This window comes from Schistocerca cancellata, chromosome 6, assembly GCF_023864275.1.
Source record: "Schistocerca cancellata isolate TAMUIC-IGC-003103 chromosome 6, iqSchCanc2.1, whole genome shotgun sequence".
Classification (NCBI taxonomy): Eukaryota; Metazoa; Arthropoda; class Insecta; order Orthoptera; family Acrididae; genus Schistocerca; species Schistocerca cancellata.
In genome coordinates, this window is record NC_064631.1 from 169,220,049 (window position 1) to 169,236,307 (window position 16,259).

The 16,259-nt window shown below is 43.9% G+C and overlaps 1 protein-coding gene across 1 annotated transcript in view; it reads left to right on the forward strand.

Annotated features, from left to right (window-relative positions):
* The window catches only part of LOC126088227 (lachesin-like), a 580,958-nt gene that overhangs the window by 399,476 nt on the left and 165,223 nt on the right, over positions 1-16,259 (forward strand). Inside the window, exon 3 of the mRNA XM_049906355.1 lies at positions 10,456-10,641. Coding sequence (XP_049762312.1) covers positions 10,456-10,641 — 186 coding nt within the window. The remainder of the gene's footprint in view (positions 1-10,455; positions 10,642-16,259) is intronic.

A 16,259-nucleotide genomic window follows, 5' to 3' on the forward strand; every position in this document is an offset into this window, starting at 1 on the left:
CGCTATCATTTATAGTACGAGGGCAGTTCAATAAGTAGTGCAACACATTTTTTTTCTCGGCCAATTTTGGTCGAAAAAACCAGAAATTTCTTGTGGAATATTTTCAAACATTCCCGCTTCGTCTCGTATAGTTTCATTGACTTCCGACAGGTTGCAGCGCTGTACGGAGCTGTTAAAATGGCGTCTGTAACGGATGTGCGTTGCAAACAACGGGAAGTGATCGAGTTTCTTTTAGCGGAAAACCAGGGCATCTCAGATATTCATAGGCGCTTGCAGAATGTCTACGGTGATTTGGCAGTGGACAAAAGCACGATGAGTCGTTGGGCAAAGCGTGTGTCATCATCGCCGCAAGGTCAAGCAAGACTGTCTGATCTCCCACGTGCGGGCCGGCCGTGCACAGCTGTGACTCCTGCAATGGCGGAGCGTGCGAACACACTCGTTCGAGATGATCGACGGATCACCATCAAACAACTCAGTGCTCAACTTGACATCTCTGTTGGTAGTGCTGTCACAATTGTTCACCAGTTGGGATATTCAAAGGTTTGTTCCCGCTGGGTCCCTCGTTGTCTAACCGAACACCATAAAGAGCAAAGGAGAACCATCTGTGCGGAATTGCTTGCTCGTCATGTGGCTGAGGGTGACAATTTCTTGTCAAAGATTGTTACAGGCGATGAAACATGGGTTCATCACTTCGAACCTGCAACAAAACGGCAATCAATGGAGTGGCGCCACACCCACTCCCCTACCAAGAAAAAGTTTAAAGCCATACCCTTAGCCGGTAAAGTCATGGTTACAGTCTTCTGGGACGCTGAAGGGGTTATTCTGTTCGATGTCCTTCCCCATGGTCAAACGATCAACTCTGAAGTGTATTGTGCTAATCTTCAGAAATTGAAGAAACGACTTCAGCGTGTTCGTAGGCACAAAAATCTGAAAGAACTTCTTCTTCTTCATGACAACGCAAGACCTCACACAAGTCTTCGCACCCGAGAGGAGCTCACAAAACTTCAGTGGACTGTTCTTCCTCATGCACCCTACAAACCCGATCTCGCACCGTCGGATTTCCATATGTTTGGCCCAATGAAGGACGCAATCCGTGGAAGGCACTACGCGGATGATGAAGAAGTTATTGATGCAGTACGACGTTGGCTCCGACATCGACCAGTGGAATGGTACCGTGCAGGCATACAGGCCCTCATTTCAAGGTGGCGTAAGGCCGTAGCATTGAATGGAGGTTACGTTGAAAAATAGTGTTGTGTAGCTAAAAGATTGGGGAATAACCTGGTGTATTTCAATGCTAAATAAAACAACCCCTGTTTCAGAAAAAATGTGTTGCATTACTTATTGAACTGCCCTCGTAATTCCATTGCTATCGAGCACAGAAGGCATTGAATGTGTCTTGCCGCTAGCAAATTTTGCATACCATTTGGATTTTCGGCCAGGCTCCGAGACAAAGTTTCGATGTGGAAAATATTCTAAGGATCTCACATTTAAGACCGTGCTAAATTTCGAGCTTCTGTAAAAGGTAACCAATGTTACAGATTTTCATTTCGTCTACATCTGGCATGCTTTTTTCATTGTTCCTGCATCTATGCTCTAACGTGTTTTGTGTACCACGGGGGGGGGGGGGAGGGGGGGGAATTTGTTCCTTGGTTTGTTAATTTATTTATTATAAATCGCTCAGTTGCTGCAATAGTATTTCTTTGAATTCAAGCCATATGCCATCTACACTTACATCGTTGATTTGGAAGAAGTGTCTCTCAGAAAGGCATCAAGCGAATTTCTCCCTGCTTTTTTAAGTAGGTTTATATTTCGTTTATTTTTTCTTGATTAGAGAGTTACGGTATTCGATCTTTCTAATCTCTGTATCTGTTTATATGCTCTTTGTTAGCTCAGGATTACTAGTTGCTAAGAGGTCACATGTGTTTTCACAACCGTTTACTGTTCGAGCGGGCTCATCTACCAATTGCTCGAATTAATTTTCAGAGAATGCGTTTATTGTAATTTCGGATGCTATTTCAAGCACACCTCCGCATTTAAACATGTACTTTCGTCAACATATCGAGGTTAAATTGAAGTCATCACCAATTGTAATAAAATGAGTCGGGTGCGTGTCTGAAATTAGACTCAAGTTTTCTTTGAATATTTCAGTAGTTGTATTATCTGAGTTGGAAAGTCGGTAAAAGGATCCATTTATTATTTTATTACTGCTGCCAAGAACGACCTCTACCCATTCTAACTCTCACGCACTATATACTTCAACACCGCTTAAAAATAAACTAGTTATAACAGCAACAAACACACCACAGCCAACTGTAATTAGCCAATCGTTTCTGAACACCATTTGACGCTTCACAAAAATTTCTGCCGGTTATCTCCGACTTTAGCCAGCTTTCAGTTCCTATAAAGATTTGAGCTTCAGAGCTTTCTTTTAGCGCTTGAAACTCTGGTACTTTCCCAAAACAGCTACGACAATTTACAAATGTTATGTCAATGGTTCCTAGATTTACGTTCTTCCTGTGTTCGACCTATACCGTTTGAGACTGAACCCTTTTTGTGTTTCCCCGAGAGCCTCTATCTTAAAAAACCTGTCTGTACACGCCACTCTGCCCTGCTACCCGTGTAACCGCCTCCAGTGTATAATGATTTTTGACCTATGTAGTGAAATCCGAAATCGCACCACTCTACGGCGCAAGTTGAGGTATCTGAAGCCTACACGGTCGCCGATCCGTCTGAGCCCCTGATCAGATCCTCCAGTCGGCACTGTACTAAAGGTCCGCAATCGGTCCTGTCGACTATGCTACAAATGGTGATGTCTCCTTTGATCTCGCAAGTAGGACTGGAAGTGTTTACCATTTCTCATAGCCACTCGAAGCCATAGAGAATCTCTCCTGATCCATAGTGGCACACATCATTTATACCGACGTGAGCCACCATCTACAGCTGGTTACACTCTGTGCTCTTCATAGCATCCAAAAGTACCCGTTTCACGTCAGGCATGACTCCACCTGCTATGCACAGAGTGTGCACACTAAATTTGTTTCCCTTTCTTGGCAGTCATGTCCCTAAGGGACCAATAACGCTACTCTCAGTGACTGCCTGGATCCGCTACTCTCTATGACTGCCTGTATCTTGCAGGCTGAGAGGTTTCCTCTGAAATAGGACAAGCGACTGCATCTCGCTGAGGGACCGAGCCAGTCACAGACAGCATCTAGAATGTGAAACTTCCTGGCAGATTAAAACTGTGTGCCCGACCGAGACTCCAACTCGGGACCTTGGCCTTTCGCGGGCAAGTGCTCTACCATCTGAGCTACCGAAGTACGACTCACGCCCGGTCTCACAGGTTCACTTCTGCCAGTTCTACCCGCGAAAGGCAAAGGTCCCGAGTTCGAGTCTCGGTCGGGCACACAGTTTTAATCTGCCAGGAAGTTTCATAACAGCGCACACTCCGCTGCAGAGTGAAAATATCATTCTGGAAACATCCCCCAGGCTGTGGCTAAGCCATGTCTCCGCAGTATCCTTTCTTTCAGGAGTGCTAGTTCTGCAAGTTTCGCAGGAGAGCTTCTATAAAGTTTGGAAGGTAGGAGACGAGGTACTGACAGAAGTGAAGCTGTGAGACCGGGAGCGAGTCGTGCTTCGGTAGCTCAGATGGTAGAGCACTAGCCGGCGAAAGGCAAAGGTCCCGAATTCGAGTCTCGGTCGGGCACACAGTTTTAATCTGCCAGGAAGTTTCATATCAGCGCACACTCCGCTGCAGAGTGAAAATCTCATTCTGGAAACATCTAGAATGTGTTTGCCAGACCAGCCAGGCGAAACTTACGTCCGGCCCCCCAGAAATTGTTTGCAGCCTGCCATACCCCAAGGCGACCTCCCACTCGACCGTGGGTGAGAGGTCAACATCAATGCGAGCAGTAACTGGGCTGGCCACCGGTGCAGACCGATCGGCGGACCCGTGGGTCATGCTAGACTTCCGTTGGATCCTCAAGAGTGTTGCCCACCAACTGCTGCCTCAAGCTGTGTAACAAAAGCTGACAGAGCCTGGAGCTGAGCTCGAAGTGTTACCAACACAGCTTGCATCCGCAGACAGGAATCACAGCTGTCGCACGCTGATACTGTTACTTATAAAAGCAACTAATATACTATCCAGTAATTTTAGTGAATGTAACTGTACACTGAAGATCCAAGACATTACGACCACCTACTTAAAACGGCGTCGGTCTACCTTACCGGCCACTGACATGTGTTCACGGCATTGGTTTCCGGTAGTGGATTGAATGTGTTCCGTCGGGTTCATATTAGGAGAATTTGGTGTCAGAGACATCAATTTCAGTTGAATATCGTGTTCCTAAAATCGCTCAATGAAACATCTTGGCTTGTCACACAGAGTTATCCTGTTTTGAGGTGCCAGTGCCACCTGGTAACACATTAAGCATGTGTGCCCAAAATATGTTCACGTACTCCACCGTTGCCATAGTGCCTTCGATTACTACCACAGTTCCCACGGCATCCCAAGTAAATATCTCGCGTGGCATAATACCACCCAATTTGAACTGCGTTAGTGGCGCAGTGAACGTTTGGAGCAGCCTTTCTTCTGGATGACGGGTATATCCAGATACGACAATCCATCTGGCGTACAGAGAAATGTTTTTTATCAGACAGGCTACTCGTTTCCACGGTCCAACCTCGATGATTCCATGTCAACTGCTGTCATAACTGACGATTTCGTTCGGTCAGCATGGTAATAGGTAGCTGCGGAGGGCCATGTTCAATAATGTGCAGTGAGCGGTGTTTGAAATACCTTCGTCTGCGTCAGCATTGTTCTGTGCTGTCGGATATACGGAATTTTCCGTAATTACTCTAAAGTGAAAGTATCCACGAGGCGAAATGGGTGAAGACACTAGACTGGCATTCCACGGGAGTGTCTCTCAGCTGTCCCTGCAGCTAACCAGATCTGTAACGTCAGTAGCTCTCCTAAACCGCTTGAAGGAAATACCAAGACTGAGCTCTTAGACGAGTTTTTAAATGTTAATAAGAATCAGCATGTATATATATCTAAGAGTATTCATGTGCATTGTCTCTGATGCTTCGGTAGATATTTGAAGTTTTGTTTTTGCAACATGTAGTGGGAGTCAGACCACACCAATATTCCTCATGACGTCTTCATTCGACACCCAGTACCGTTCGATAGAGCAGTCCCACAGTAGTCCTGTGCGACTTATGTTAACAGGGACAGTAAAGCACGAAGAGTAATGAATACTGCGTAACAAGTACTGCAGCAGCGACAGCACCGATGCTATTATTCGTGTCAGTACTGCCGGCTGCTGGAGTACTTGTGTTTGAATACTAAGCGCTGATCTTGAATTGCTCCGTACTTTTGTTACTGTACTACTGTATGAGTTTTCACTCTGCAGCTGATTCTGCACTTCTTTGAAACTTCATTACAGCTTGGAACTATGTATCGCTTCGAAATTCGAAGCAGGAAACTTTGCTTTTAGGACATTCGCTTTAACATCTGACTTGCGCAGGCACGTCTCATGATCCACTCTCACAGCTTGGCGGACACAATGCTTTCGAGGCGGGTCGTGATTCATGGTTGCCTAACTTTCATAACGCAAAGGTTCCGTGTTCGAATCCCAGTCCGGCACACATTTATAACCAACTACGAACTTTCAAATAATTTTTATTGGTCTTAGTCACATATCCAACTCAACCAATACCTTACATCCTATGTGGCACAAGAGAATAGAGACAAATCTGTAAGGACTTAGATATACTAACTGATGTTAACAATCTGATGAGAAATCAAATTATCTTATATTGCTGAACCAAAAACGTAATTTCCTTTGAAGTTTATTTGTAATCCAATGATCTGATCGTATGACAGCTTCTATAAAGCCATTCAAAAAACATTTTGCTTCGGAAGAAAATTTGATCTTAAGCTAACCACCAGGAGACATCACGTTGATACTATGTATCACTCGTTCCAGCCTAGATAGTGGCCCAGTGCTTCGAGGAAGAGAGTCTATAAAATTATTTGGGTATGCCGCGTCCACCCGAGGCAAATCGCTGATGAACAGATACCGAAGACCTAATAAATGGAGGGGACGTTGATTTCCTTGATACACCAACTGTTAGAAATGACTCCAGACATTTCTTATGAGAGTGGTATTTGGTAATGCAGAGCATAATTCGAACTATACTGGGTGTCATATTAGTGTAAAAGAGACCGACATAATCATAACAACAGACAAGAAAATTGTATACAGCTGAGATCAGCACCGAAGAATTGAAAATGTACGACTAAGAATGACAAATCATACGAACTACACTGCTTACCTTAGCTCAACCGAAATCCTAGTGTTTAGGCCACTCCTCTCTATGTCTGCCACAACTGCAAAAACATAAACTCCCTACATAGCATGAACCTCCTAGTTTAGTTCTACATAAGCGTCAGACATGTACTGATTAGTCATTAACCCCAGGATACGGAGCAACACATGGAATTCTATCTCTCTTTCTCTTACATTTCTTCAAAGTCGGCACATATATAGTCATGTTCTTCTACTTTACAAATTTTAGAAACTCATAGTCAATAAAGATTGGATTACAAAATGAGAGCGTCTGTCTTTCTTTAGTGTCAAACCCTGTGTTTGGTTTGCAGCGGTTCACTTTCTCCTCTTTTCTCTACCTTCCTCTACATTTCCATGTATTTAGCGCATCCCACATCATTCGTAATCTACTGCGTGTGTGACATCCCTGATCGACACTGGAGCTTCTTTCAACCAACAGCTACTTCTTATTTAGTTACAATGATGTTATTGCGTCTGAAAATGTGCCCTAAGAGTTTGTCTCTTGTTATTTAGATGAGTCTCCACAGAGATGTGGTTCCTTGTACTCTTCCCAGCGCGTCTTTGTTAGTGACCTTTTCTTCTCAGCTTTTTATCACCATTCATAGCACCATATCTCCAGAACTTCTAGCGGTCTTCTGTCACGTTTTCCTCTTGTCCAAGTTTCACACCCGTGTGGAGCCACACTCCAAACACATTCTTTCATGACCCGTTTCCTTATTTTCAGGTTGATGTTCTTGTTAGTGAGTAAGTTCTTCCTGAAATTAAATGTAATTTTAGCATGCTATATTCTGCTTAAAATTTCTTTCTAGCTTCTACCTGCCCTTATTATCCTGCTTTCCAAATATATAAATTCGACAATCACTTCTTGCTCTTTTCAGGTTCATACTAATTTCTAGCATGAATAGCATTAATGTAGCCTTTTGCTTCTTGATTATTTTCAGCACTGCATAGGATTACTTTAGACTTTTTCTTCTTGATTCTCATACAAGAATGCCTGCATAAAATCTTTACCTGTTTGCTGTGGACCTTAATGAGAGAGGAGAAATAGCAGAGGGAATAAAGTGAATCATCTTCCCGTGTGATACTTGTGGGCCCGTAATATCCTGGATCTCTGAGTATGAGAGGATGTGTAACACACGACGAAAGGCCGATGAATGGAAGCTAATCTGCGTTTCTTTCTGCTGGTGTAAAGTTTTGTCATTTGTGTAACATTAAAAACGTCTGAAATCACATAGAACAACTCAGAAAGTCATTCACATCATCTACATAGCGCATTCACTTTCTTTATTTGTTGAGGCAAGTCTTGTCGGCCATTACTGACTCATGTAAAACAAATACTGTCTGCTTTGTGCTGCAACGGAACACAGTTGATATACGTATCGTATAGTTACCGCGTGACAATACTGTTACGTATAAAAGTGACTAATGCATTGTCCAGTGATTTAACTCGGTAAAATTCTACACTGATGACCCAGAACATTGCGATCTCCAGGGTAATAGCGAGGTTTTCAAATTTTAAAACACATTGTGATCTCCAGGGTAATAGCGAGGTTTTCAAATTTTAAAACACTAAACAGTTGCACTTTAGCGGAGCATTAAGTCAGAAAGTCCTTGATAGATTTCCAGAGGTACGTGAAACCAAATTTCCACGCACTGGTCACGCAGTGTCCGTAAATTACGGGCCCGTGACCTGTGATCCCGAAGTGGTGTCCGGCACCGTTCCAGACGTTTTCCGTCTGCTGCACATTAGGCGCATTTCTTATCCATGACCAAAATGAACTCACTATCACGTTCCTCAGACCACTGTATGAAACATCTTGGCTTTTCACACAGACAGATACCCTGCTGTAAGATACAAGTGCCACCGGGTAAGAGATCAAGCACGAAGAAACACATGTGGGCCAAACTTATACTGTAAGACAAAATAAAGACGCACCAGGGAGGTATTATCCAAATGGGACGGAAATCAGTAGATATGACGTTTATGTACAGGCAACAAATGATTGCAATTTCAGAAAAATTGGAAGATTCATTCAAGAAAAAAAGCTTCACAGACTAAGCAGTTCAATAATAAGCTGGTCCACCTCTGGCCTTTATCCTAGCAGCTAGTCGGGTTTGTACTAATTGACAGAGTTTTTGGATATCCTCTCGTGAGATGTTTTACCATGTTCTGTCCAACTGGTGCGTTATATTGTCAAAATCCCGAACTGGTAGGAGGGCACTGCCCTTAATGCTCAAAACGTCCTCAATTTTGGCCAAAGTAGGGTGTGGCAAGCACGAAGACAAGCAGTATAAACTTCCACCGTGCTGCAGGCGAGGTATTATTTCGCTGAAATGTAAGCCTGGGACAGCTTGCCGTTAAGGGGCATAGAATATCGTCGACGTACCTCTGTGCCGTAATGGAGGCCGCATATCAGAACCAAAGAGTTCCTGCTATGTAAAGAAATGGCACTCCAGACCACCACTCCTGATTGTTGGGCCGTATGGCTGGCGATAGTCACTATGGTATCTCACCAACCTCCGGGGCGCCTTCAGACACGTATTCAGCCTGTAATCCCATTGGATGGAGTAGAATTGTCTTCAGTGATAAGTCCCGCCTCGAACTGAGCCCCGGTGGCCGGCAAAGACGCCCGGTTTTGTTGTTCTTCATGAAAAGCCCTCCGACTAGGCTAATCGTTTCCCCGTCGTATCTCGATGATCCCGTGTCAGATGCAGTTATACCTGACGATGCCGTCCCGTCATGATGGGAAGAGGTAGACGTCGTTTGCTGCTGGGTGCCGTGTACAATAATGTGCGCTGTGCCGTGTGCCCCGAATTATTTACGTCTGCACAAGCGCTGTACTCTGCTGTTAGACCTATCACAGATCGCCGCCTGTCTAGATTTACTGCAGTTTCTGCAATTTATCTAAAATGTACGTGACAGTGGAGGCAAAACTGTGACCTATAATTGACCAGGAGGCGCAATTATAAAACAACGTACTGGCTTTCGAAAGGAGTGTACCTTAAATGCCCATGTGGCCATTTATATTTAAGCTAAGGAGTGTATCTTAAATGCCCATGCGGCCAACTATATTTATGCTTTGAGTACTTCTCCTAAATTGCTGAGGAGAATACTATGGGTCTTCCTTTGAGAAGAATACTAACTACTTCCCTATCTCTCTTTTTCTGAACCGGACATATGTACCATCTTCGATGAAACGCAGAAGAGAGAGATGATTGGTATTTAATATATCTCTTCGAGAAGTAGATTTAATCGACTAATATAGGAATATATTGCCACCTCACACGTATTGCTCCCACAAAAACTTGGTTCGAGTAATTACAAAGGCGGTTAAACATTTTTCCCGTGTTCAGTACACGAATGGGGCATAATGAATGCCTAATAACAGTTACACAGAAAAGTATGCTCTGCCATGCACTTCACAGTCGTTTGCATAGTAGGAATACAGACTCAGATATAGATTTAATCAAGTAGCCAGTGGGACGTTAAATCCTATTTTTTTTCTATTTTCAGAAAGTGTGATGTTTTCCGTTAGTTGTTTGAAATTTTTTAGTAACGTACAATAATAAAGATTTTCGTACCAGCTGACGGAAATAAAACACCTTTTCCGACGAATACCTGCATGCTACGAGGCACCACCTTCCAAAAAACTTTCTTCTTTCCTTTTTGAGTTCCGCTGCCTATATTTTCCGAAGAGTTACCTGGACGCCTGAAAAATTCTCTACACAGCAGATCTCCGTAACCGCTGCCGACTAGTACCGATAATTCGGGCTGAGTTAACATAGGACTACGTTCCATGAGTTGCACTCCATTCTTAAGGGTACTGCACATGTCTTACGCCGGTACGAGCTCTACACCACACTATCGTACAATAAGCAGCAGCTTAAGTATCTATAGGGTAATAATCGTGCCCATTGACTCTGTCCTCTCAATAATAAGGCACCATTCATTACTGAGTCAGAAAAACCAAAGCGAGTCGAGGTACGCATTTACATTTACGTTTAAAATTGTCGTTTTCAATTTTTATTAATGTGATCACCTCGGCAGCCGAAGAAAACTATTTGGTGTCGAACTAACCTCGCCTACAATTTCTGCTTGTTTTTGCAGGTGGGCTGGGTGAAGGCAGACACGAAGGCCATCCAGGCGATCCACGACCACGTAATCACGCACAACCCGCGTGTATCTGTCTCGCACGACGACCACTCAACGTGGAACCTGCACCTGCGCAACGTGCAAGAGGAAGATCGCGGCCAGTACATGTGTCAAGTCAACACTGACCCCATGAAGAGTCAGGTGAGTGCAATTGGAGGTCCGTAGTCTCCACCTATGCCAAGTCGACGTCAGCCTCATCAAGACTCAGGTAAGTGGAGGGAGAGCTGTGCAGCTAACACATGCGTCAACACTGGCCACACGAAGGCACATGCGCCAACGCTCGCCGTACGGCATCTCAGGTAAGTACAGAGGAATTGTTACAGAGTGGCTCCAGGAAGACTCTCCTGAGTTTAAACACTTCCGCTGGCCACCAAACTCCACAGACATGAACATTATTGAGCATATCTGCGATGTCTTGCAACGTGCTTTTCAGTAGATATCTCCACCCAATCGTACTCTTACGGATTTATGGACATTCATGAAGGATTCATGGTCTCAGTTTCCTTCAGCACTACTTCAGATATTAGGCGAGTCCATGCCACGTACCGGCATCGGTGGCTGAGCGGTTCTAGGCGCTTCAGTCCGGAACCGTGGGGCTGCTACAGCCGCAGGCTCGAATCTTGCCTCGGGCATGGATGTGTGAGATTTCCTTAGGTTAGTTAGGTTTAAGTAGTTCTAAGTTCTACGGGACTGATGACCACAGTTGTTAAGTACCATTGTGCTCAGAGCCATTTGAACCATGGCACATCGTACTGCGGCACTTCTCTTTGTTCGCGGATTCCTACATGGCATTAGGCAGTTGTACCAGTTTCTTTGGCTCTTCAGTGTAATACCGACGTTTCAGTGGTTCTAATAGCACATATTTTGATTATGAATAAACAAGCAACGTTGGTTGCAGTTTTAAAAATTTTTATTGCTTACCAATGAATCGTTTCACCTTAATTTAGTCATCTTCGGATTGGCTGATATTTGGTAGCGGTTGGCACGTGGGATACTGCGCATAAAATATCCCAGCAGGTAAATGCGCCTTGTCAAAAAGGTAGTCCTTATTACGGCAAGCGGAACCAGGCCTACAGTAAACATTACATCATAAACATGCCGAAGATGTAGTGCAAATTGTGACGTATACATACTGGCTGCTTTACCAACTCTGGAATCAACTGGAAAAAGCACATGTTTTGTATTACAGACGAATGAGAACATGCAGTGTGACCGACTTGTTCCTCATTCCGTATATAGGGATAAGTGCATGGTGCACTGTTCTAGCAAAAGTATGATCAATAATAGATTACAGTCCGTGTTTCGATCACATAAATACGAACAGTAAGTCGAAAAGGCTGTGGAACTTAGATAATCACTTTTTCCGGTGGCGCTTGCATTTTTCCAAGCATTTGGATTTGCGTGCCGAGATGCTGTTAACCTCCTTGAAAAATAAATTAAACTTCTACTGCAGTCTGTACGTCTGTGACATGACAGTTTTTAATGTTATCAACACATTTAGTCTGTGAATAGAAAAAATCAAAACGATCTATTACACGCTCCTGATATTTGCGAGTCAATGTACGATACGCCAGAAGTTCTGGTGTTTTAAATTCACTTTTAATGTACACCAATCCCCAGGAAGTTTGACACTCTTTTGGGTGCCTAAGTTGTTCTTACACGGTTTTAACATTGTGTTTAGATATCTCTGAACGACATTCATAACGTGCCGTACTATATGTGCAAGGATAAACGACAAAACTGCTTCCCGTTTTGTAGTTTTATTGGACGGTTACACAATAGCTGTTTTATACTTAGGAAAACAGTTATGGAGCACGCGTTTTCAGTCAGTTTTAAGTAGAAGATTTTCTTAGGCGTCGTATGGACTCTCTTGATGGTTTCCTCAGTTGCCGCAGTTGTAGAAATGAGTTATGAAACAGGGAGAGCAGCAAAATGACATATTAAACAGCACTACCAAAACGCAGGTATGAAACAGTGTCTTATATCTGATATAGCATAGCGCAGGGAATCCGTACAACATATTGCTGCTACGCACGGAAGGAAGTTAAAGAAACCGTAGACGACTCCTACAGCCTTCTGGGATCATGACTTCCATCCGTAAATGAAGTAACTATCAGGCTGCCGCTTGCGGAAATTCAAGAGTTCTCACGAAAACACATCGGTAGCTCAATAACAATAATATTGTGGTTAACTGATCTGTTTTTGAAACATTTTTCTGATTCTACAGCCTGTTATGGGTAATTAAACAATAACGAAAGGCTACCATGTAGAGTGAAAGGAATGTTTTATCCGATAACTCCTGTCCTTAGGAGAAAGAGCTTAGTAAACGTCTTTATACATGAACTCGACTGGTGTTCGACAGTTTTCAGTCTCTAGGGAACATCAAAAGACACGTGATGAAGATACAAGCAGATGAATCAAAACGTACCGTTATTAAACGAGAGGAGTTTAATCAATGAGGACATTTTACTTTAGTATGTTCATATTGTTTTCATTGTATTTCCGGTGGTCAGCAATAGTTACGCGGCAATGAACAAGCTGTCCAACATAGATCAAATTTAATCAAATGAAACTACACTACTGGCCATTAAAATAGCTACACCAAGAAGGAATGCAGATGATAATCGGGTATTCATTGGACAAACATATTATACTAGAACTGACATGTGATTACATTTTCACGCAATTTGGATGCATAGATCCTGAGAAATCAGTACCCAGAACCAACACCTCTGCTGTAATAACGGCCTTGATACGCCTGAGCATTGAGTCAAACAGAGCTTGGATGGCGTGTACAGGTACAGCTGCCCATGCAGCTTCAACACGATACCACAGTTCATCAAGAGTAGTGACTGGCGTATTGTGACAAACCAGTTGCTCGTCCACCATTGACCAGACGTTTTCAATTAGTGAGAGATGTGGAGAATGTGCTGGTCAGGGCAGCAGTCGAACATTTTCTGTATCCAGAAAGGCCCGTACAGGACCTGCAACATGCGGTCATGCTTTCTCCTGCTAAAATGTAGGGTTTCGTAGGGATCGAATGAAGGGTAGAGCCACGGGTCGTAGCACATCTGAAATGTAACGTCCACTGTACAAAGTGCCGTCAATGCCAACAAGAGGTGACCGAGACGTGTAACCAATGGCACCCCATATCATCACGCCGGGTGATACGCCAGTATGGCGATGACGAATACACGCTTCCAATGTGCGTTCACCGCGATGTCGCCAAACACGGATGCGACCGTCATGATGCTGTAAACAGGACCGGGATTCATCAGAAAATATGACGTTTTGCCATTCGTGCACCTACGTTAGTCGTTGAGTACACCATGGCAGGCGCTCTTGTCTGTGATGCAGCGTCAAGGGTAACCGCAGCAATGGTCACCGAGCTGCTAGTCCACGCTGCTGCAAACGTTGTCGAACTGTTCGTGCAGATGGTAATTGTCTTCCAAACGTCCCCATCTGTTGAGTGTGGGATCGAGACGTGGCTGCATGATCCGTTACAACCATGCGGGTAAGATGCCTGTCATCTCGACTGCTAGTGATACGAGGCCGTTGGCATCCAGCACGGCGTTCCGTATTACCCTCCTGAACCCACCGATTCAATATTCTGCTAACAGTCATTGGATCTCGACCAACGCAAGCAGCAATGTCGCGATACAATATACCGCAATCGCGGTAGGCTACAATACGGCCTTTATCAAAATCGTAAACGTGATGGCACGCATTTCTCCTCCTTACACGAGGCATCACAACAACATTTCATCAGGCAACGCTGGACAACTGCTGTTTGTGTATGAGAAATCGGTTGGAAACTTTCCTCATGTCAGCACGTTGTAGGTGTCGCCACCTGTGCCAACCTTGTGTGAGTGCTCTGAACAGCTAATAATTTGCACATAACAACGTCTTCTTCCTGTCGGTTAAATTTCTTGTCTGTAGCACGTCATCTTCGTGGTGTAGCAATTTTAATGGCCAGTAGTGTATATGATTCCATAGACCTTATCAAGTCCCAAACTTCTGTGATGTACATAAGCAGACTGGAGCGATGAATGAAGATTTGTACCAAGGCCAAGATTCGAACCTAGGTCTTCTGCTGACTAGGCAGATGTGCTGACTACTATGCCACCGTAGCACAGTGGTTTTTCACAACTGCACAGACTACCCCAGAACGTCTCCCTCCAGAGTCTAAATTTCCATTCAAGTATGAGCCGACTTTGTATACCCCTAAATATTGCAGTGGCTCTCCATTAGTATCAGTTGTGAAAATCCATTGTGCCAGGATGTCGTAGTGTGGTTAGCACATTTGCCTTGTGAGCAGCAGATGTTCGTTCGAATTGGTACAAATTCTCATTCCTCGCTTCAGTCTGCCTGTATACATCACAGATCGTATTGGTACATCGGCTAGTACCGACACCAGTTTACGAGGCCACTGCCGTTGCTTCAAGAGCTAATCACGCTTGGGATGTACACAACTACTGGCTGTCTAAGCACGACCATCGTCTCTCCAAAGTTAGTTCTCTGCATTGTAATAAATTTTATCGTTTGGCTCTATACATTTCTTCCATATACAGTCTTGCTGTTACTTAGGACTTTCGTCCCAGCATTATTTGGACTGTTTTCGTTAGCTCACAACGATTATGACTTTCCACGCACTTAGCGTAAGTAGCAGATCAAATTCCCATTGAACTACAAGGTTCCTATTTTGATATACCTCATTCCCACGTTGTTCGAAAGTATGGGCTTTAGACTTCGTCGCAGCTCTGCAGGGTATTAGCGCTTAGCTCGCTACGGAGAGTGTTTGTTTATTTGCATAGACATTGAAGTTTTCCCAAACACACTGCATGCAGTAAGATTGTATCATTATAGAGTTGATTCTATGTGACTACAGCTTCTACAAAATAAGTCTGCTTGCATGGATAGTCTAGAGTATTCTTCTGTTCTCTTGTTTGGTGCCCTTGCAGGTAAGCAAAAAACAGCGAGCGATTTACACCCACATGAAAAGTAAGAGACGCGTTAAGGGAATGAAACGGGAATACTTGGGATACTTGGGATACTTCGTTCTCGTGCCAGTCTATTGGGTAAATTTCGAGAATCTGTATTCGAGGAAGGCTACACTACGCGTACTGTTCAGCTGTCATGGTAGCTTATCTCGCAAGATATCGCGACAGTAAGGTAAGTGGAACTACGGTCAATAGAAACTGATACAATAGCCTCTAATATTGGTATTAAGTAACCCCTGTGATGTACTGTGTATTGGCCAATAAAGTATATACACAGGTGGTCACTAAAATAGCAACACCACGAAGAAGAGCAAACAACCAAAGTTAGCTCATCGTAAGTGTAGAGTACTGTAGGAAGAATACATTATATCTGATGTAGACTTTCTAATGTACAGCGCCTGAAAGATCAGTATGCAGATTTTCCACCTCCGATAGCTACAGCCGCTCTAACCTCGCTGGGCTTCAAGACGAGCTCAGCTTGGAAGAAAACACGGGTACGTCTTTCCACGTGAAAGTTCACTGGCCTCACTGAACAGATGACTCAGAAGTCATCTCCTTCTCTCATTTGGTGCTACGAATAAATTTCAAATAATTATTCACTTCACCGCCTAAGCATATTTTCAAGTTTATGTAGGTATGTTTTCACTGTTGTTTCTGAAGATGGTCAGCTACACTCCTGGAAATGGAAAAAAGAACACATTGACACCGGTGTGTCAGACCCACCATACTTGCTCCGGACACTGCGAGAGGGCTGTACAA